The 23,898-nt window shown below is 35.9% G+C and overlaps 1 protein-coding gene across 7 annotated transcripts in view; it reads left to right on the plus strand.

The window, feature by feature from the left end:
* Positions 1 to 23,898, plus strand: part of ARMC3 (armadillo repeat containing 3) — a 61,037-nt gene that overhangs the window by 24,015 nt on the left and 13,124 nt on the right. For all 7 annotated transcript variants that reach the window (XM_032691374.1, XM_032691358.1, XM_032691340.1 and 4 more), the window contains 6 exons: positions 603 to 797; positions 1,599 to 1,782; positions 6,978 to 7,130; positions 7,237 to 7,342; positions 20,022 to 20,271; positions 21,415 to 21,551. In XM_032691374.1, coding sequence (XP_032547265.1) covers positions 603 to 797; positions 1,599 to 1,782; positions 6,978 to 7,130; positions 7,237 to 7,342; positions 20,022 to 20,271; positions 21,415 to 21,551 — 1,025 coding nt within the window. The remainder of the gene's footprint in view (positions 1 to 602; positions 798 to 1,598; positions 1,783 to 6,977; positions 7,131 to 7,236; positions 7,343 to 20,021; positions 20,272 to 21,414; positions 21,552 to 23,898) is intronic.

Genomic DNA, 23,898 nt, shown 5'->3' on the forward strand with positions numbered 1-23,898 from the left:
CTGCACCTGGTGCTTGCTTATATTGATAAGGATAATTGCATGCTGCACATGTGCAATAAGCTATTTAAAAGCAAATTGTAATTTATTTATTTATTTTCTATTTTAATATAATCAACTGCTGTCTTTTTATTAAGCTGCACATTCTCTGTTCAAAGTTGAAATTTTAAATTAAATATAATTACTAAAAAAAAGGAAGATATAACCAGGCAACCACAGTTGAGTGCAAAAAACTGTTTTCCATGCACTGAGTAAACAAAAATGGTGAAAAAATTAAATTTAAAAAACTTCCTCAAAGAAACATTTATGTTGAGACAAACATGGTGAAATCAAGAGTAAATGGGCTTCCTTAGACAGAACTAGATTCTGTAGTGTGTACTTCAGTCTTGAAAAAACCCCTAGAATTTAAGTTTCACGGGGCTTGATTATATTCAGTTTGATTTTTAGCTCAAAAGAAAGAAATCTTCAGAACTGAAAGCTCTGGAGTATTGACTAATTTTTTGATGTCTGAAATCAGACTTTTGGTGTTCTTTCTGTAAAGTCAGGAGTGGATGGATTGTTATATTCTCTATCACTAACTTTATTTGTTGAATATTTTACTGCAGGATTTTCAAAACCGTGCTGCAGTCAGTGAACTGAATGTAATTCCACCGTTGCTGGAACTACTGGAATCTGAATACCCAGTTATTCAGTTGTTAGCCCTTCAAACCTTAGAAGTAATTAGCAAAGACAGAGAAACCAGGATAATACTGGGAGACAAAAACGGATTAGATTGCCTGCTGAAGATACTGGAAACCAATGTACAGTTTACTTGCTTTTAAAGTTTTTTCGTTCTTGCTACTAATGTTTGTGTGACTAATGAGAAAATATTACTTATGTTATGGAAGAGTGAAGTAAGAAGAAAGAGTTCCTTACTTGGAGTGAACTATGATAGAAATACGATAGGCTAGGATAGCTAACTTACTAAGAAAGGAAGCAAAGGGATTCACTAAAGTATTTATATTTGTTTTATTGCTTTATTGCTCTTAGTAATAAATACTGTTTTGCATTTACTGTCCATTTCTTGAACTGTTGTAAATATCAGAAAAATTCACCATATAGCTTTTTATATGATGTTTTCTCAAATTTTTTTATTATATATAGAACTCTGGTGCTGGTTCCTAGTTTGAACACTGATCCTTTTTTCCTGAATTTACTTTGATATCGATGGCCTTAGACATAATTTCTACCTTGGAAATGTCATTGTTTATGTTATTATGATATTCAGTTTAGTGCTTTTTCAGTTCAGGTGTCACCATGGGACATAATGCATAGAGAAATTTGTGAAGTTTTTGAAATTTTAACATGACAGGTGCCTGTCTAACCCACTTTGATGTAAATGAGAAACTTCTGGAGGCTTTAGTGGTTTTGATAAATTGTGTTGCATCCCAAGGCATCATCAAATAAATGAGATGAAAATATGAATATGAAAATATGTTCTTTGCAGTATGAACAAACTGTCCAAAAGAAAGTTACAACAATTATCCTACAAACTTAAAAGCCAAAGATATTTTAATCCTGATTTGAAGGTTATTTGTTTGGGTTTTTTTTTTCTTTATTAGGAACTGAGTGATCTACACATCAAAACTCTTGCTGTGTTGGGAAATTGTCTTGAAGATGTGCATACTCTGCAACTGATTCAGCAGACAGGAGGCCTTAAAAAACTCCTATCACTTTTAGGAGTCTCTACTGTTCCTGATATTCAGAAGAATGCAGCAAAGGCAATTACCAAAGCAGCTTGTGACTGTATGTGACTTTTCAATAATCCATGGACATAAAATTGTTTATGAATTTTTATCCAGAATGAGGTTGTCTTACCTGGTTGAGGATAGTACTTGTGCTAGGTTTTACATATATATATATATATATATATATATATATATGTATATATGTATATGAGAAAATATTAATATTTTGCTTTAATTTATTTTTAAATGTAATATATTCTTGCAAAATGCTGTTCTCAAAGAAAAATGGAACTTTGCCATCTTAAGCCACCTTTGCTGGCACTTTCTCACCACTATCAGCTAAGACTTCATCTGGCATTCAACTGCTCGTCTAAATGTCAGGCAATTTCAAATACAAATTTCTTTAACAGAGGTCTGAAAGAAAACCTTTCAAATGGCTTGCAGATTAATATTCCCAGGGGAGTTAAATATTTTCATTGTAATCTTTTTATAATTATTCATCCTATAGTTCTTTTTTATGTACTTTTCTTTAATTCACCAAGGAATTCTGAATTAGGCAGAACATGCTCATCATTTTTGCCCACAAGGATGGTCTTTTAATCAAGCTACATTTGAAATTCTTTCCATATATTGGCTTCTGAGTTGCAACATGTGCCAAGTAGTGTTGTGTAAAAAAATACAATGTAACTAAAAACATACTTCTGTCTATAGAAGATTTTAATTCTGTCAAGGGATTCTTATGATAGAACTGTGACAGTAGAGCTTAAATATTTCATTAATATTTCTGGCACTTTGTGTTTGAATCATGGCTTTAACTGATGAGTATTTGAAAAATATGTTTTTTAATTTAATACATGGGTAAAATAATCTCTCCTTTCTACAGTATTTCAGACTTCCTTTCTTCTCTCCCCATGCTGTCTTTCCAATTCTTTTCTCACCTTGCTTAGTTTGACATCATGAATATTTGTAATTATTTGGATTGCAAATGATACACAAAAAGAGTGGAATCTGCCTTTCCTAGTATTCTGTGGATTTCTCTGTGCTTTCATCATTATCTGTTGGAAGCTTTGCAAGTCACTGAAGATTGTTTTCATTAATGTTCAAGTATCAAAGATAGGAAGGAACCTTCTTATGCCAGTATTTTTTTGTGTATTTTCCTGTATTGTTATTTTATTATGCTACTTAGGACTGTCAGTATCATTTTTATAGTCCTGTGACAGGCTTATAAGGTGTATGCTAAGCAGATTTATATTTACTCCTACTGCTTTCTACTGCATCTTACTCCTTTATCATATTTATTTTCAAATAAGCATAGCCTTCTTTTCCTCTTTCACACTTTTTTTCAGTTTTTGTGGCCTAATATTTTAGCAGCTGTTAGTAGAAGCATGTCTGAACACATTTTTAAAGCACAGTGGCAAGAACTACACATAATATATTACAGTACTGCCTATGATCTTATATCATGGGATGTTGCCGTCAGTGAAGATGCATCTTCTTGTCATGCTTCTTTACAAATGGAGTCAATGTGGTTTCATTATAAAGGTTTGCTCTCTTCTTCAGCCTATGACAGTTGGTATGGATACAGCAAGCTGAGAAAATAGATGAAAAGAACATTTAAAATATCTGCTTTCAAGATGCAGAATTTTGGTGACACCCAGTTAGACAAAGGGATACTTGTCCTGGTGCAGGAGAAAACACAATCCAGTAAAGTCGCTGCTCAGTGTGGCCCCCAGAAGCATTGAATTTTTCAGATACATAGGGCTACTGTCAGTCTTCCAGAGGGAAGAAAAGTGGCATTGAGGATATTAAAAGAAATAGCCCAAGTGCAAAAAGAAAACAGAAATATTTGCAGTCCTTGTTTGTTTGATTGGATTCTGGTTGTAAACACACTAAACAGCCTATCCAAACTGCAACACTAATGTATACAGTACTAGTACTTGCCTTGATGTGAATCCTAAATAATACAACACAACTCTAAGTTCTGTAGTGACTTTTCCATTAAATTTGCCATAGCCATACAGTAGCTGACATTCTTCAGGTTTGATAATTTACCAACATTTCCTGCATACATGGGAAAAAAGAGTATTGCTTTTCATTGGAATGAAAAAGTTCCTTCTGGAATGACAGAACATGTATCGAGCTGTTTTTTTAATTCTGGAAGCTGAGTATTCAGCAGTGTCTGGTTTTGAAATTATTATTGTTGACAGATAGAATTTAATTTTGATGGTTTTTTTTTTCCTGATAGATGTGATCATAGCAAGCAGTTTTGGTTTATGTCCCTTTCAGCCCTTTGCAAAGGGACTCGTGGTGGTGTTATAAGATAGATTTATCCCTTAAGAGCTATTCTCAATATCAGAATAAATTACGTGGTACAAACATGATATTCAATTTGAAATAGCATCTTTAGGCTGTTGCTCTGTTTAAGTACATTAAAATTGATCACATTTCTATACATAATCATTATGCCTTTGCCCCTGAAAATTTTTTTGTTCAGTACATAATTTTGAATTTAATATATTAATTTATTGATGATTTTATTTTGTATGCTCAGAATTATAGTGGTGAATTATACTGTGATTCCCTCCTTGCCCAGGAAATAATGCAGTCATTTCAGAATGCAAAATATAATTTAATGCTATAAATTATTGAATGTTTGTGAGTGGATTATCTGGACTGTTGATTAAGGAGAGCCTGATTTCCCCTGTCAATGCCAGACACACCAGCAACAACAAAATGCTACGGAGTATGTATGGAGAAACTGATGATCATGCTCACTTGGGCTTGGCCTCACTCTGCCAAACTTCTCTTTTGAACCTCTCCCTGTTCTTTCTCTGTATCTGAGTGCAAATCCTTTCAAAAGGGAGCACACTAAACATGCTCTGTAGCCTGCTTACCATATGCATTTCATAATACAGATTTTCATTTATCTGGGTTATGTCAACTCACGATAAGTGAGAGCTCATGGTACTATTTAACATTAACTTCTTTTTTCATTTGAAATTGGTATAAATAATTCCATAAAGTGGTGACAGTGACCTGAATAGGTGATCAGTAGAATTCTGATTATGATTTTGGGGCAAATAGGAAAATACATTGAAAAACAAAGGTTATCTCACAATGGGGTCAATGCATGAAAAACTGGACAGAACTGTTAGTACTCCAAACTCTTAGTTGCGTGTGCTTAAGTATTTTGCTTCATGTTAAATCAATGAATTCAAATCACTTAGGGGTTAAGAAAGTCATCACTGTAAAAATGGTATGGGCACTCACATGAGAAGTACTTCAGTAGAAAGGATGCTTTTCAATTGTGCATTCTTTCTTTTCTGTAGCAATGGAAACAAAGGAACAATTCATACAGAGGGGATTATCAGAAAATATTCATCCCTTATATAGAATTGGTGCCTAGATTGTTAAAATATTAATAATTTTCATCAGTCTAGCTACCTAAATATATGTGGATACTCTTTATCATAAGTTCAAATTCAAAATCTGTTTTTCCACATTATCAAAAAATATTTTTCTGTTTAAAAAATTTTAAATCACTATTTTCACTCATCCAAATTAATTATTCGTATTATTATTTCATATATGCATAAATTATCTTTAAAAAGAAACACTCATCATTATAGCTGCCTTTAAAAGCAAGAATAATTTTAAAGAAAATTTAAATAGTAATAAGTAACTTGCTGTATAAAAACCAAATTACTGAATCATGAAGAACCTCTAGAGATCATTATTAGGGATTATGGACTACTTTGTTAAGCAGCAGGCCAGCGGTGTACTTGATAACTTCTCAAAATGGTCTCTAATCCCAATTAAGGCCTTCTCTTGAGAGCTGGCCAATATGCATCAAGGTTGTGGCCAAGGTTCTGCTGACACTTAAAATCTTCTCTGTTTTATTTGTTGCATCTTTGCTTTGTGGTTTCATTTGCATAAGTGATGATTCTAAAAATGTTTAAAATTGAGCTAGAGAGAAGAAAGCAACTGTATCTATCTCACCTATGTGCATTGAGTCATATCTGCTGTAACTAGATTTTCAATCAAATTCCCTTTTCATTGACTTTGCAGACTTGTATTTGTTTACTTTTATTCACTATAGATTCAGATTTATCTAAAAGAATACTTATGATATTTTTCCTTTCCTTTTAATTTTTTTTTATTTGGAGGATGACAGTCTGAAAAAGGGAGAGATCCCTGAGAGCAGTAGTAAGCACTGGTAAAATTTCTACGTGTGTTGAAGTCCCACTGACTTCTCAGTTCATGAATTTTTTTAATACATTCAAAAATTCTACCATTTAGATAGAACTTCAAGCATGTAATTAATCTGCTTTAAATTATGCATATGGTTAAATGTTTATTGACCCTCATCACTGTACAGCTTCTGTGCTGTCCAGTGCCTTTCTGGATAAGAAAGTTTCACTCAGGGCTCTTTCTAACAAACACCTGGATTTCTGATCTCATCCATTTCGGGATGAGGGAGTTTATTAGTCTGTTAGTATCTACATACAGATGTCTGTTGATACTCTGTCGAAGCTGTGTGTTGTTACTTGTGTAGAGGAAGGGAACATCTATGTCCCTCCCAGCTGCTGCCAGTCATCGCAGAGTAGGTCAGCAGGGAGCCCTGTGTCACCAGGCTAAGCTACAAAATTGAAATTCTCTGCAAATTGTGCGTTGATGAAGAACTACAAACTGTGCAGAATTTAAAATTTTCTTTGTAACTCCTCTTGCCTTTTTTTGGCTTTGTATCAGTATGTTGGCTTTTGCAGTATGGTAACTGATACTCCACAAGTTCAATTGTACATTTACTAGTATGTTCTTCAATTTTATGCATTTGGACTTTGTTAGCATAAACTGAAGTTAAGCATGATCCTGAGTAAGTATGATCTGTTGAATTGGAAAAGCTATTTCCATCAAGCCTGTATACATTCTGCGGTTTTAAATCTTTTAGAGAACAAACTTTGCCTTCTGTTGGGCTGTGTATGTTTGAAGCTGTATTTAATAGCCATCGTTTGGGCTTGATTCAGAGTTCACTGAAGTCTAATACATGAGTTGGACTTCAATGATCCTTGTGGGTCCCTTCCAACTCAGGATATTCTATAATAGGATTTGGCTCAGGTCCTTTGTGCACATTTCTAAATGGCTGATGCCCCTGTTACCAAATATTTCCAGCAACTGTATGAAATCAAATTCATGTCCTTTCACTGATCTGGAAAACAAATGCTGATTAATGCTATTGTTATTTCTCGTTTAAAGCTGAAATCAGAAAAATCTTAAATGAGGAAGAGGTTGAGAAATGTCTCCTAAACCTTTTGGAAACTGGCAATGATGAAGTTAAAGTTGCTGCTTCCCAAGCAATTTCTGCCATGTGTAAGAATGTAGATAGCAAATGTGCCCTTGGACTCCAGGGTAAGTAAGGTGGGAAAGGATGAGCTGAGAATTTGTGCTTTTTCTTTTATTAGGAGACTGACATGGTTTACTTAAAGGTTCATATATACAATTATTTTTTTCAAAGGTATTCCCCAGCTGGTACAGTTGCTAAGTAGTGATAATGAAGAGGTAAAAGAAGCTGCAGTGACAGCATTAGCTAGTTTGACAGAAGCCAGTCACAGTAATGCAAGGTGAGTCTGCAATAATTAAATTATTATTTAAAACAGTAATCTGAACACAAGTGATAATATTTTGGTTTTTAAAAATGCCTTGTCTTGTCCTTATCCTGGGATAGGCAGGTCTGTTTGAATTTGACTGTAAGGTGCTTTTTGGTTCTTATGAGTCATCTGGAATAGGTTGGTTTTCATCAGTGTTACAAGAGTTATGCTGTCTCTACTAACGTTTGCTTCATCAAGGAAAGGTATGAAGCAGATGTAATGAAAGCAGAGATATAAATCATGTTTTGAAGAGAACATATGAGCAAAATATGCCTTATAATCTAAAGCATTTGATGTGGAATTTTTTTTTAAATCCCAAATCATTAAGATAATTTAAAATTTTATGGTTCATACAACTTTTTTGACTGATCTAAATCCAGTCTTTGATGGAGATAGCTCTCAGATCTTCTGAATATTGGCATTGTCTTGGTCTTTCTTTTTTGCTGTTGTTTCCCAAGTAATGGAGAATGCTTCTAGTGTATTCTCTGAAAGAAAAGTAACTTCAGTATCCAAAATAACTAACAAAGGATGGTTAGCTGACTATATGTTCCCAAAAAATTGTATCAACTAAATTCTGCTGTCAGTTGGAGAGTTTTGTTATCCCAACTCTATTAAAAGTCCTGTTCAGGGAAAAGAAACAGAGCAGTGTGTGATGTATGCGAGCAATCACATGTAACTTACAAACCATAAAATAAAATGCCTTAGAAGTTTCCTGGAATGTACTTAAGAAAGTTGTAATCAATTCACAGGCATTCTTTGAAGTGAAAAAATAAAATAACTCACAAAATAAATTATTTGTTTCAATTTATTGATTCATCTCTAATAGTCACCAGTATTCACTTAATGTTACCAGATGGAGCCATAATTTGATGCAAGAGAATAATACTCTGTTCTCAGATTTGCATAGTAGATTTTTTTTTGTCTGATACTCTGCTCTCCTCATGTGCTGGACTCTTCAGTTGGTGTCAGTGGGAGTCATACACACATAAAATGAGCACAGTACTGGAATCTAAGGGTCAAACTTTCAGCTCTGCTACAGCTGTTTTTCGTAGTGCAGCCCTTTGAGGTTTCACATTGTGAAAAGGGATTTTTGAGTTGGTATAGCAGCTTATGCCAACTCATTCCATTTCTTTTGCCAAGGAGATAGTCAGGACATTGTTTAGCTCAACTGCTGGAACAATCCTCTGAGACCTCAGGCAGGGAAATAGCTGTTTCTGTTCCTCTGCATTATAATGAAGTCCATATTTGTTTCTTGCTGGGCAGAGTCAGGAAATTGTAAAGGTGGCTCACATATACTTCTCTCTCTTTGCAATCCAGCTTCAAGTACAATATGGAAGCACCAGATAATCTAATCACATGTCTTCTGTGAAAATCAGGAAGCAATAATTTACATTAAATATGTATATTGGATGAATGCCATGTGATTATATAATTACTTCAAAGCTTCATTCCTAAATCAAAACCATTAATAAGTCATAGAGGGGTATAAGTGTGACTAGGATCTGTAGACGAATATATAGTGTTGAACCCTCAGCTGATACAGATTGGTATAGTTCCAGCTCACTGACTGACTATCTGGCCCGTATTTATTTTACATACACATAATAGGAAAAAAAAATAGTTTGGAGAAAATTCATTCCAGATTGAGTCACCGTAATCATATTTCATTCTAGAGTGTTTTGTGTGTATGTACGCCACTGAAAATAAGTGTCTATATAATGAAGATGCTGATCCACTTTTATAATGATGTGACTTTGCTGTGCAATTATGTTGACAATATTCTGATCCCAAATGAGACTAATGAGACTAGCACCCTTTTATTGGTTATGTATTAGATTCTTGTTACAAACCCTCCAAGAATATTAAATCATAAAGGTAGTAGTAGCAGGTAGACCTTATGTGGCAAGAACATAATGGCCACAGAAATGGGGAAGACTATTTGCTGTAAATGCTTTCACTTTTTACTGACTAGTCAAAAATTCAATCTTGTTGAACTCATATACATGCGTTCTGCCATATTTCATTTCATGAGCATTTTTGTATGTATTATATTGACTGAAGGATGTGTACCTTGCCCTTTCATTTTGTACAGTATATATTTCAGAATATAAACTGAGTACAAGACATCACTATTTTTGCTGGAGATTTGTTGTTCTTGTTAGGAATATTTGCTCAAGAAGTGTAGCCTGCTTTTCATATAATATGGAAAAAAAATACAATTTGAAACAAATTGTGTGTAATTAAGGCTCCCACAATAGCTAGCTCATAAAGATAAAGTCTTCCATTGATTAATGGCACAAGAACAGCACAGGTAATGGGCAATACTACCCCCCACTAATGTATATTAACCTTGACCTTTAGGTGCTTCCCCACAGCAATGAAAGGCTAGTTCTCTACCCCTGCCCAATCAATCCTTTGTTTCTTAACTGAGACAGCTAATAAAGGTGTCAAATATGGTGGAGATTTGGTAATTAGAACACCTGTTCACGATGAACAGGACAGAGACCAGCTTGTCATTTCACACAAGTCCCCCAGCAACCACGATTTGGCAAAAATAAATAAATTAATGAATTGCTCTGCCTACCAGAGTGTTTTAACCAAAGATCTAGAGCAGAAGAGAACGTGAGTCCCATACAAGTGGTTTGAGTTTTCAGGTTTGCTGGAAAACATGGATTTTCAATATGATCTCTACCAGAACACATAACAATTATTATAAATAGCTTCTAAAATATTTCAGCATTTAACTTTTTGCTGCAGAGCTGTTGTTGTGTCACACTTCAGTAGCACACAGAAAAAAACACAGTGGTCAAATGCCTCATTAGTTTACAGACTGATTCCCCCAGATGACGCTTTTATAAGAATTTTATCATAACGTAAGGACAGAGTTTTAATGCTGCTCTATACTGGTAATAACTTCTCTGTAAACTTGTTAATAATTAGGCTAAATAAATTTGCAAAGTATACTGCAGTTTAAAATCCCATATACTTATTCTAACATGTTATGTCCCTATGTGTATATAGTTCCGAGGTCATCCATGGTATATATGTCAGAATTTGTTTCTGTGGTCTACTTCTGGAAAAAAAGAGAATGATGTTCAGCTGGGTATTTGCATCCATTTTTTCCATCCCATCTTTTAATCCAGAACACCAACTTGCTTTATTGAAAACTGTATACACTTATTTGTACAACAAAATGCCATTTTAAGAATCCACAAAACCTGTTTCTGCTGTGTCCAGGCGTAGGGTGATGTGGGCACAGTCAGTTCAGTAAGGACGTGATGCACAAATCCAGCAATTACACGGGAACAAAGAAACAGCAGCGTCATCTATTGGGCAGGAAAATAAGTGATTGTGTGCCACACATCTAACCCTGGAACAAATGTCTTATCTTGGCCTCTGCCTATTTTTTCCCATTTAAGGTATAATCAATTATTTTTGCTTTCCATGTGTTTAGGGTAAGCTAATTGTGTTAAACATGAATATGATGTTAGTTAGAAGTAGCATGTAGAAATAAGATCTCAAACATACCAGTTAGTCAGACATTAATTTGACCAGCTCTTTTCTTCAGTATTGTTGTAGCACAAATGCCATTTCTAATAGCTGCCTTCATAAATCTGGCAGTGTCTGAATTCTGGGCACCTAATGGATTTGCCACTAAAGAAAAACATATGCTCTGGAATTTAGAACTGGGTACTGGATGTGAAAACTAATTAACAGCCTCAATAATATTTGTCCTAAATTGTTTATTTTAAGTGCAAAATTTATAGCATTCAGTTAGAGTTTGATCTGGGGGAAGAAGGAAAGGGATGGTTTTTCTTCATCTGTACCAAGTGCTGCAGGAATTTGTGGTACATGACAGACTTATCATATGGCAGAATATTTATCCTGGGGTTTATAATTAGTGTCATTTGACATATTTCTGTATTATATCTGGATTTAAGATAGCAAAGTATCATCCCAACATTTAGCAAGCTTAGCCAGTTAATCAGCAAGTTTTATGTTTTTTAAATTCTTAAATTCTTCACAGGAATCAGTGGATCTATTTACATTCACAATTATGTCCATATAAGCAGTTCCAGGCATCTGAATGTATGCTTTCTCAAATGTATCAAGATTGTCAAGATTTGGGAGTAGCTTGGGATAGGAAGATAGGCTGGAAACTTTTTGGTTATGGACAGTGCCCGGCGAGGAGAAAGCAAGTTGTTCCCTTAACTTCAGTGGACATTGTATCTATTCCAAACTGAAATTCATACACTGATCTAAGGACTCAAAATACATCCTCAGGCTGTTCCATGTGGATAATGCTCACCTGTAGTGAGAGTCTCTCACCTTTTTAAACTGAGATTTTCAGTACCCACAACAGACTTTTTACTGTTTGTAAGATGGGTATGGCTGTCAAGGAATGAATTTAAAGAACATCCAGTGTTCTTACATTCAAAATATTGTTGTTATTATTAGGAAGTAGTGATTACTACCATTAGGTAGTAATATCATTAGGTAGTAATCCTCCCTATTAAAAAATGGAAAACTTAATAATAGCTTTTCTCTTTCAAGACTGTAGATGGAACCTAATTCATATAAATATTGAAGCGTCGATATTACGTAAGGTAATACATTTGCATGAATATATGTGTTAATTTATGAGAACAGGAACACAAATTTCTAGCACGAGAGCTACATTTAATAACATAAATAGGTGGTAATCTACTATAGGGTTTGTCTTTTTTATGGTTTTATAGTTCTTTATGACATAAGTTGGTTTTTTTTGAAGGAGGAAATCAACAATAGAATGCTGCTGGCGGTATTGTGTAGATGTAATATGTTTTAATACTGACCCCTAGTGTCAGAATTGTATTTTTGAGCTTATGTGCTGCAAGGTAAAGGGATTTTTTTGGGGTTTGTGGTTTGTGCTATTATTTTTTATATTAGCATCCATTCTGCTGCGGCCTGTAAAATACAAAGAGTTATCTCATGCCATGAACAGCTTCCTCTTTTTCTTTTCTCTTACTGTATATCCATAGTGTGGGGGATACTTTCTAATAAAAAATAAATAAAAAACCAACACAGTCATTTATATATTGAGTTCCACTGAAAACTGCAAAATGTTTTATGGTAAATTTTTCCCTTGACAGAAAAACTGAGTTAAGTCCTAATGCTGGGATGTCATTCAGAAATGTGTTCCCTCTAAGACTTTAACATCACATCAGATGACTGATACACAACCCATGGACAGTACCCTGAATCATGCCCTGCTGTTTTGTACAGCCAGCTGTTGTATTTTTCTCTTACATTTGTGAAAGTGTGGTTGTATGGAAAAGTCCCTCTGTACAGTCAGACACTGTAACTGTGTTTTGGTCTCAGTACAAGTTCTTCTTTTACAAAAAACCAAAATTGTTATGCATTTTCCTGGGTTTTTTGGGTTTGTGTTGCTGTTGTTTTTAACTTCGTTGCCTATCAGGCAACTGAAGACAAAGACCAATACAGAGCATTCATCTCTATCTAACACAGATCTCATGTCACTGCATCCTGAAGTGGATGGGAACCTAAGTATATCCAAAATAGGTTCAGACAGAAAACAGAACACTTTGAATTGAATTGGGATAATGATAACTATGTAGAAATTCAAGTCCTTGTTGATATACCAAAATCTTTTGTGCTGTTTGTACTGCCCTACCTTCTAAGCCTTGCAGTATGATCACTATCTTAGCCATGGAAGGCTGGAATTTCACTTGGAGCATATGTAACTTCCATGTCACTTGGTAGATTTCTGTGGGACCAGGTGAAACATTTTTCTTCTCCGATGGAGACTTCTAAACCTGGGAGAGGAAACTTTCTTTCATCTAGTGGCACAAGTACAATGATTACCCTTGAGTGTGTATCCCTGCAGTGACATTCAGTGGCACGCACTGAGATAAATTACACTTTTTATGAATTTAAAGTGGCAAGGGTTATTTTACTTATGAGTAAATTTCAGACAAATTTATTGGTGCTTTGCATGGGCATTTTCTTTGTAGTATATTTCTAAATTAAATGCAAATTATTTAAGTGTATGTTTTAACTTTACTGTGGTGTGAATTTGTTTATTTTAAGTGTCTGTTAGGGAATTGCAGGGTTATGGCTGATCATGCTGTGAATTTAACCTGTGGCATGTTGTCTACTCGGACTGTCTTATACATAAGAGGGTAGAAGTAAGCTTTCACAAGTAACTTTAGCATTTTGACATGCAACCTCAGTAATTTTATCTTAACATAGTAGTATATGTGTATTTTCTTAGAGATGTAATTTTAAGAGAGAAAACTAAAAGCATAGATTTCTCCCCTCTGAATCATTGTAAGAGCTTGAGCTTTTAGCAAGGCAAAACAGTCTCCTGACATTTGAGATAAGTTCAGTGTTATCCAGAAAAGAGTTATCCAGAAGTGAAAGATGGTGTCAGGTTTCACAGTCCAAAGTACTGTGTGTAGAGACTGACTTGGCACAGCTTTTTTGTCCTTCCTCAGCTGGTGCTCCCGAAGATGAAGAAAAGCCACCATATTCTCACTCCCTGCGTTCAGAAGAGTTGTTGTGAGGACCCTGATCTGGCATTTTCTTTCCTTCCCTTACACCTCCATGAAGGTTGCTGTGGCAACACCTGCATATTCCCTGTTATTTTGCTACTGTAACAGTGTGGGCTCCGGGCTCACAATATTTGTGCTGTTACTCATTTTTGCATGCACTACTTCTTGGATCAGAAAAAAGAGAGAGGAGGATGGTGTCTTTTTCATTAGCTTATCCTGACTGAAGGTACATGGGATCTTTCAGGAGTAAGAAGAGTTTTTATTGCTGAATCTCAAGCCTTCCACATAATGGTGGAAGTGTCAGAAATTCTTAACAAAGGTTGCAAATAATATTATAGTTGAAAGTCTCAGATATCATGAACAGATAGCTCATTACCAATGTGCCTGTAATATTTTAAGTATACTGCAGTTTTAGAACTGAAATCCATGTAACTTTGTCAGATGAATTCAGTGATAGACATTAGAATATCTCTGTGAGTTGCTAAATGAGAGTCAGGTATTAAGTCTCTGCTAACCCAGACAGTTTAAGGTTTTATTGCTTCCAGACTGTGAGGTTTATTGAGTTTTGGGTTTGTTGATGTTTTAACAAGCTACTTGTCATTATAAAATAGAAATAGAAGGTTCAGTTCCTGAAATGAAAAATTAATATGGTTTGTTGATATCATCAGTATTTTTATTGGAGCACAAAGGGGCCTCAAATTGTAGATCAGAGTCTCCTGTGCTAGGTTCTCTTACTCAGAATAAACATACTGACATTAATTTCCCTTGTATAGTGAAGAAAACGGAAGTAATATTAGTTTTTAAATAAAATACAGGTGACTACATACAACAGTCAATTGCTTTTGAAAATAATTAAATCACAAAGTGAAATTTTTGCTAAATGCAGAAGACATTTATTGGATGTGTGTATTCTGCTGCCATAACAAGGCAAATGAAGAGTACTAATATATTTAAGGGATAAAAAGGAAGCTATTTCTTGAAGGTTTTTCAAACTTCTGGTTATGCTATTCTTTCTCAGAAATTGCATAAGAGAGCTGGATCAAAAATGCCATGTGTAAAAAAGAAGTCATGCGACTTAACAACAGATAGAATTGATTTTAAAAAATGTATGTGTAATTAGATGCATAATTCTTATGCATAATTTACATGCAATTATGTATGAAAATGAGATATGCACAGCCATAAATGGCTAGCTAAGCACCTCACACACAATCACAGTAATTTTACACAGAAATTAAACATGCAGTTGAAAACACATTTGAAAAAAATGAAGTCCCTAAGGAGTCCAATGGCTTTTGTGAGGAGGAAAAATCTGAATTTTTTCTGAGCAGAAATTATGTTAAATCCTCAGTCAGAAGGGGGGAGTAAACAGCATAGAAGCGAATAAAAATATAATTTAATATAAACCAGTTTATGTTCAGTTGTGGTAGAAGAAGCAAACCCAAACATACTTTATCATTTTTATGAAGTGTCAATCTCACCAGTGTAAATTCAGTACAATGCAGAGCAAACAGTGGTGTCAAGCTGCATCACTGCTCTTCCCCTCTATCTCCCCTCCCTGGGAGGTCATTCAGGTTGGAGGTTTGGGGGGCAGTCTCAAGGGTTTCTGGCAGCTCTTCGAACACTATTAGTTGCTTTCTCCCTTAGGCTAGACCTTCTCTTCAGGAGGAAAAGCTAGCTGGACCATTCCCTATGCACTAAGTAAATAATCCGTTATTTTTCTTGCCATGGCTAGAAGGCTTGGTCACAGACCAGAACTATTATGCTTACTATGATGCCAACAAAGAGGTGGTTCATGCCCTAAAATGCTTACAGTCCTAAAAATAAAATAAGCCCACAGAGTTTTGGTCAAATTTTTACTGATTATTGTTTTCACAGCACTCTTAACAACATTGGAACTTTCCTGTTGCACCCCAGACACCTAAAACAACAAAATAATCAGTTCAGTCACATTCGTATAAATCCCCAAAGTATCTGCTGAAAAAAAAGTTTGTATTGTGAAACTTTTGGTAATGATTTTATTGACAACATTTAACTTATTTTTGCAGTAAAAGCAGTAAAGAAAATGTTCGGTTTTTTCACTTTTCAGCATTTATTCTTTTAGTCTTAAATTATTTTTTAAAGAATGTTCGAGAATATCTGTTAATAACGTGTTACAATGTATATTTAAAATTAATAAATTAAATATTTATTATCTAACCTTTTAATATTTGTCTTTCCAATGACAGTTGGGAAAAATATTTTACCTATTCTTGAATACAGTAATTTGAATCCAATTGTAGTCAGAATTTTACTGTTTCACTAAAGAGCCTGGTTAAGGTCCTTAGGGTTAAAGTAAATGCCTGTTAGGTTAGGCATTCTAATGATCATAATATGGGCTTATAATTCAAAACATTTGAATTATTTTAAAAGTAATTTAAGCTCTGCAACTCCTACACCTATCTTGTCTGTTTTTTCTTGTTGTTTGTATTTCAAATAGACAGCTTCCTCTTTTGAACAAAAACTGGTGATGTTGCAAATTCAACATCTTTTTTTTTCCCTCTTGTCATTTTCTTCTTTCCTTTAACCTAACCTTTTTTCTCCGTATTTAGGAAAGTTAATGTATTTTGAATATTTACACAACATGGACGGGAAAAAATCCTGTGGATTTATATAATTTACTCCTTTTCCACATCAAGAAGTGAACACTTTTTCCAGCTAAACCAAGGCACACTTCTTCCTTGAGGATGTAGTTCTGTAGTGGGAACACTGATAAAGTGCACCATCTCAGTAGGATGAGTCTGAAGGAGAGTGTTCTGGAGGCAGGGAGAGAGGCTACGGCTGATCTGCATTAAGCAAAGACAGTGCTGGTAAAAACTTTCTCCAACTTTTGTTGCCTTATAATAAAAGAATTACACCATCCATGCCTCTGCCCAGGAAGGAAAGGAACAAGGACCTCCATACAGATCTTAATGTTGTATTATTTCAGCACCTTAAGAACTTAAGCATGTTCATTCTTTCAGCTCCCTTTTGAGGTCAGGCTCTGTGGCCCAGGGTGACAGTGCTATTTCTGTGTTCTCCGGAGGGCTGTGGAGTAGGATTGAGTTGAACTGTGGATTCCCCGTTCTTCCTTCTTCCCTCAGAATCTCTTCTATATGTGTCCCTGTTACCAGAACAAAGCACTGGCCCCAGATGTTCATGGCCTCTTAAAAACATATTCTCAAAGGTACTGGTTACCTTCAGCTCCTGTTCCCTGCTGTTGTCACGTGTAACAAAATCTTTTTGCCTTGTGATCAGTTGTTCTACTTGATTAAACTATACTCCTGAAACTGTGATTCAGAATGAGTCTGTGCAGAACACAGATCTGAAATAAATATGTATGATCTTCTAAATCAGTGGTTCTCAACCTTTTTGAAGTTGAGTGGCACTTGAGAAAATTGGGTGTGCTCTGTACCTCGCTGAGGTCAGCTCTGAACACACAAGGAGCTGTCACCTTGCTCTTTTGTTAAGTGCTTGTGTACTTGCTGGCTTTATGGAAATTATAGTAAATCTGCTTATAATGTGATTGGCTACGTCATTCAGTGCTGTGCATCATTCTGTAACCAGTCTGTGAGGGACGATATGTTTACTAGGATTTCCTGTGGGAGAATACATGTGGTCTTGGGTGCAGTATTGGAATAGTAAGTCCTGTACTTACTGCAGAAGTATTGGATATACTACACCTGTGAGATGCAGTGATGCATTTCATGAGTAGTTAATCTGTCCCATAAATCCTGGAATTTCTTTGTATCCGTCGTAAAGGAGAAACTGTTTGGTTTTGGTTTTTTGGAGTTTTTCCTTCCTGCATAAGATATGTGTGTATGTACTGTGTAATGCTGTAAATCTGATACTTTATGGACATGCCTTACTGTGTATGGCCATGTGCATGTATGTGAGTCTCTCCCACACTTTGCCAGTTGGTACATTGTGACATTGTTACATGTGCTGTGAATGTGATGTTTTCCAGCAAACCCGTGATACATGTGGTGGATAGCTGATTCTTACATGTGCAATCAACATGTCCAGGATTTTTTCATATACAGCAGCCTGAATAGAGCTACAAAAGTCCTGAAGCTGGAAATTTGGATAAAATTTCATGGCAAAGAGAAGACAGTCAGTATTAACCAAAGAACCTAGAAATACAGTGGCCTTACCTAAGTAAAAAAAACCCAAACCAAATCAACAACAACAAAAAAGCAACTCACCAAACAAAGCATTTTTACATCTTTTTCATCTGGTCAAGGAAGGAAGGTAAAGGGAAATCCAGCTACTTGAAGACAGTCAGAGGAGTGCAGTGTGGGACATCTGAAAACATGGGGCTCACTTCTGAACAGAGACTGAAGTGCTTGCATTAAAGCTACTGGTGCTCCAGACGGATTCATTAGCCAACACCAAACTGACCCTATATCTTAACGCACACCCAAGCTAATAAGCCTGCTCACCTTCAGTTCCTGGATTGCTGCCTTTTCCCTGGTTTTCCAAAGTGGGAACTACTGCCTGCCAGCCTTCCTTAGATCCATGCTCCAGCACTGTTTGTGAGCTGCCATGGCCCTGTACCTGAGGCAGAGATCAGAGTGACAAACCCCATTAGCCTCTGCTGATTTATTCCAGGTATGCTCAGGAGCACCTGCATCCCCCTCTGTGACAATCTGGAAATACTTGCACCAACATGAGTTCACAGTAAGATCTACATTATGTTGCCCATGTAATGGGATTACATAGCACAGGCTGAAATGTGTTCTGCTTTCTGTCCTGTTTGCATAGGAGTGTGACTTTCAGCTTTCCTGATGGTTTTTAGTTTTCATCAATGCCCCGGCAGTCTTTGATAGTATAATGGTTTCTTTTATATGTGATACTTCTAAACTTGTGTTTATTTTGTAACTGTGAAACTTATCAAAAGGTTAGTCAGATTTTGGTAAGAGGCTGTTACAATAAAAGATGTTTACATGCAGATTTCTCTTTTTATTTAATGTGTCCACAGAAATGTAGCAAAATTTATAAAAAGTGTACACTCCTCCGTTGAAGAGCTTTTTATGTTTTTGATGTAGGTAAAATGCACTAAAAGAGGGTATAAAAAGCAGTTGCAGGGAAAATTCAAATTGCCATCTGCACATTCCCATTACCAACTTTTGTTTAACAGATGAGCCCAAAGTAAAATTATATATCCTCTAATAGTGCAGCTCCCTGCACCTTCTGCTGTGTCATGCCCAAAGTTGCTGTTTCCTTAGTAGTGCTTCTTCAGCCATGTTTTTTCCCTTGGATGTTTTCTAACCTAAATCCCAAAATCCCTATATCCCTAGAAAAAAAATCCCAACAAACTCACCAATTTTATTTGGAAATGGTTGGTTTTGCATGCCTAGCTTAGAACTTGGCCACACGAGCATTCGTCTCAGCTCTGCTGAGAGGCAGCACCCTTCAACCATGGATGCATGGGAACAGAGGGAACATTTAAACTGGATCAACATAAAACTGTTGATAGACTAGTTAATGTGGAATCACAGTCATAGCCAGCCCTGAGCTCTGTTCTGATGACTCTGCTATTGTCCTGCTGCCTAACTCGTATAAAGCCAGCTCAGTAATTCCCACATTGCACTGAACTGCACTAAGAAGGACAGAAATTTGGTCGACTATGTTTATGTTACCTAGGTACCTGATAATAAAAATTTACAGAGACAGAACAAAGAAAAACGTGACATTCCATGCACTATAATCCTCATTAGAAGTAGTGCTAGAATGTTTATGGCAAGAAGTGATAAATGTCTGCAGAAACATTTGCCTGGAACTAAAATACAAAAATCATACATCTTTAAGAAGATGCAGGATTTAACTGACTTGTTCAACACCTCAGAAGGAATCCTGTAGTAACTTAAAGAATCCAGAAGTTTGTGACTTGGTTTGTCTGCTTAGGTTGTGTCTCTTGAACTTCACACCATGGGTCATATATAAATCACACACACACACATATATATACATAATTAAATCTTGAAACATAATACTAATTTAATTGGTAAATACAGCACACTAAGAAGGAAAGATGGTCCTAAAATAACAAATATTTTCCCCCTCCTTTATTTTGCTAGTGCTGTTGCTGAGGCTGAAGGAATTGAGCCATTAGTGAATACCTTGAGTGCTCAGAGAGATGGAGCCATTGCCAATGCTGTTGCAGTGCTGACAAATCTGGCCATGCAAGAGTCATCCCGTGTCAGCATCCAGAGCCACGGTATCATGAGTGCCCTTGTGGAACCACTGCACTCCACCAACAGCCAAGTGCAGAGCAAAGCAGCGTTCGCTGTGGCTGCATTTGGTTGTGATGCTGTTGCAAGAACTGAGGTAAAACTACTCTTTGAGGTTGTGATTATTGATAACATTTCTAGATTCTGAGGTCGGAGTTAAATTAACCTGGAATCTTTTGTGGCTGTTCTAGAAGTTTTGAGCTTTCTAGATTTTTTTTATCTTTGTCACAGGCTTGTTCTACTGAGTTTAAGCTCAGTTTTTCATGAGATTTTGGAAAGGGCTTTCTTTAATTTGTATTTTCACTACTGTGTTTGCTTGCCCCAAATTAATGCTTTGCAGCTTTTCATTGGCTTCCATGAGCTTTTATCAGGGCTATATCTTGATCCCCGTGTTAAGGAGCATTAAAGGTTTCTTTCAGCTGAACTTTGAACATGAGAAGTTCAGTCCTCTTTACTCTCCCTCAGTGTTCTGTTGCCCACTTTCAAGGCCTGAATGGCAATGTCTGACCTTGCTTAATGAAATATTAGATGTGCACGGACTAAATGTAATTCAGACAAAACTCAAAATATAATTAATCCCTTGATCAGTGACATCCAGCAAGTTGAATTCTTTGCTGTTTATGAATTGGTCATAGTATTTTTATAAATAAGAATGATGCTATGTGCATTCATAAATCATAAGATGGGGTTTTCTCATGGGTCAAGTTTGTTAATTAGGACATGAATAAGGGGCACAGATAATTAATCTACCTCTTTCAGTGTCCTTAAAATGTCTTTCTCTTCGAAAATCCAAATGAGCAATATTTCCTCCAGCATGTATAGGAAAGATACTGTAGCACACAAGAGAATAGGATGTTAATAAGACTGTCATGCATGCAATACAGATTCAAATGTATTGTGATGTAAATTAGTTGCTGGGAGGCAACAGAACACAGAAAAAGCTGTGTAACTCTCTGTGGCAGTTTTGGGTTGCATAGTCTCTTCAGGTTCCACACCACAGCCTAATAACTGAAGAGTAAGGCAGAGCCAGAAGGGATGTCTGTCTTATACTACTCTGAAGCTCACTTCAGCTCCAGCCTATGCAGAGCTCTCGGGGACACAGAATACCCATAAATGACCTTTCTACCAGCTCAGCACAGGTTGTCTACGAGGCTTGAATGTTTTGGAAGGCGAATTTCACAGGCTGTTCTTGCTCGGATAGATGGAAGAGGTAAGTGGCAATGTCTTCACTTTTTCATAGTTAAGAAATGCAGGTGGACTGGGACCACTCGTTGAACTGCTGCATTCTAAGAATGAAGAAGTCCGAAGAAATGCCTGTTGGGCTGTTACGGTCTGTGCAAGTGATGAACCAACCGCTGTTGAGCTATGCAGGCTAGGGTGAGTGGAAATAGGAAATTTTTGATGTGAAAACTCAATTTAAGCCAATCTTTACGTATTTATAGCAGAATAACAAAGCTTTTTGGCAAGCAGAAACTACTTTTGCACCACAGATGTTACAGATGAAATGGTATTGATTTTTAGGAACAGAGGTTTTCAGACAAAATATAAGCCTGTAGAGAGAACTGTCTGGAATTATAAAGCATTTATTGTTTCTGTGACTGAATTAGGCTTTAGATTGAAGATTGCTTATATCAGTCAAAATTAGGAACTACAGTGTCCCATACATTTCAAACTGAAATAAAGGTTTCAGACTAAGTTTAATATACAGTAAATTGTACTTATTATGCACAGGCTAGATTTGATTTACAATCTCTGGTTAACTGCAGGTGTGCTGAAGTGTCATGTAAAAGTGACTCTATTTTATTCCTTCTTAGAAGCTCCCAGTTCCATATATTAATATCTGAATTACAAAAGCTAGTTTAGGTTATAAGAATTATGACACAGGACTCCTCAGACAGGGTGACTTTTAGTTACTGTTAAATTAAAATATATGTAATTGCCCTGCTCCCTCTGCTGGGCACTTCTCTGATAACTGCACGAATACTTAAAATCCCTCTATGAGGGAATTCTGCAAAGTGAGACTCTCTAAAGTTTAGATCATGATAGGACCTCAAAGGTGATGTTATCCATCTATCTACTGTAAGACTGAGTAAGGTACACTGACGTGTTTTGGCTTGTTTGGTGTAAATACTGATTCTGATGGGGTTTCACAACTTTCTGAGGTAACCTGTTCCAGTGCTGGAGTATCCTTACAATTAGAAGGGGTTTCTGAGTTTTAAATATCCCTTATAGCAAATCAATCCAACTACATGTTGTCTTACTTGCAATGGGATTGAATAACCATTTTTTATAGCAATTTAACTTACTGAATTTTCTCATTTTCCATGTTCCTCTCTCAGTTTCTTTTTCATGACAAAATAAAAATGTTAAACTGATTTTATTTTGAAATCTTGTATCATTTTGTTACACATCTCTGAATATTTCTTCTTTATTTATACCATTTTGAAGTGTCATCTCCCACCCTGGATGAGGTACGTCAGATGAGGTTATACGACCATCAAATAAAGCTCAGTAATTATTTTCTTTATCTTGCATATGGCACTGTTCTTGTTTAATCCCTTCTTTGTTACAGTATCAAAGTAGGACTCTAATTCTAATGTGTCCTTCCAGTTTGACAGGATATTATTGATAATAATACATTAAGCATAGTTTCTCAACTAGTCAGGCAATGCTTCATTTTTTTTTTATATAGATCATATTTCCTTGATTTGCTCACGAGTATTCAAGTAGGAATATGTGAAAAGACTTATTAAAGTCAAAACATATCTCAAAGTCAACTCATATCTCCCATCTACTTCTTCTGGCTATACATCAAGTAACCCTATCACAGCAAGGATTACATTCACTTTACATGACTTATTCTTGACAAATACATAATGGCTATTTCTCATCTCTTGTTGCTTGCAAACTGATTGTTTAATAATTTGATATGGTTTTCTTTGGACACTGAAATTTGGTAGCATGATATCTATTATAATTTCCTTGTTCTTAGTTTTTCAAATCTAGATAGTATCTTTGCCCTTCTCCACTCTTCAGGCATCTAGAATTTTCAAATACAATTATAAATGGTTACAATGTCGCTTTTGCAAATTCCTAGAGTGGTATGAGGTAAGTGTCCTCAGGGACTGCTAACTTTGTCTCCCCAAACTTACTCTAGACATGTTAAGACTACTGTTTCTACCTCCTTGTTAATATTACTGCCAGGCATCACCCTGAAACCTTTTTATGAAAACTGAAGCAAAAACGGGATCATCAGACACTTCAGTATTTTCTGTGCCATCTGTTATGAGTTTTCTTCCCACACTGAGTAACAGGCCTACGTTTTCCTCTCTGACTCATAGTGTATGAAACATTTGTTTCAGTCCCCGAACAGTTGTGTCTCACTTTGCCTGTGCATCTTTTGGGTTTGTCCCTTACTTTTTCTATTCTGTTGGTAGTGTTTCCATTTCTGTTTGATTTTTTTTTTTTTTGGGTTTTGGCTCTTCACAGAATTTTTGGTGCAACTGTATTTGTCCAGTTTTAGCTTGTCTCTCCTCTAAATGAGGGTAATGTGCCATTGTGCCTGTAATGTCATCTGGTTTAGACACTGTTGAACACATTAGCCTTTCTTTATTCATTTTCCCCTTTGAAATTCTTCCCTGCATTATTTGCTGCTTATCTGCAATATGCTGTAGACAAATAGCCTGAACTGCTCTTCCACTATCTTCTCCCATTGCTCGCTTCT

Source organism: Chiroxiphia lanceolata, chromosome 1 (genome assembly GCF_009829145.1).
Source record: "Chiroxiphia lanceolata isolate bChiLan1 chromosome 1, bChiLan1.pri, whole genome shotgun sequence".
NCBI classification, from domain to species: Eukaryota; Metazoa; Chordata; class Aves; order Passeriformes; family Pipridae; genus Chiroxiphia; species Chiroxiphia lanceolata.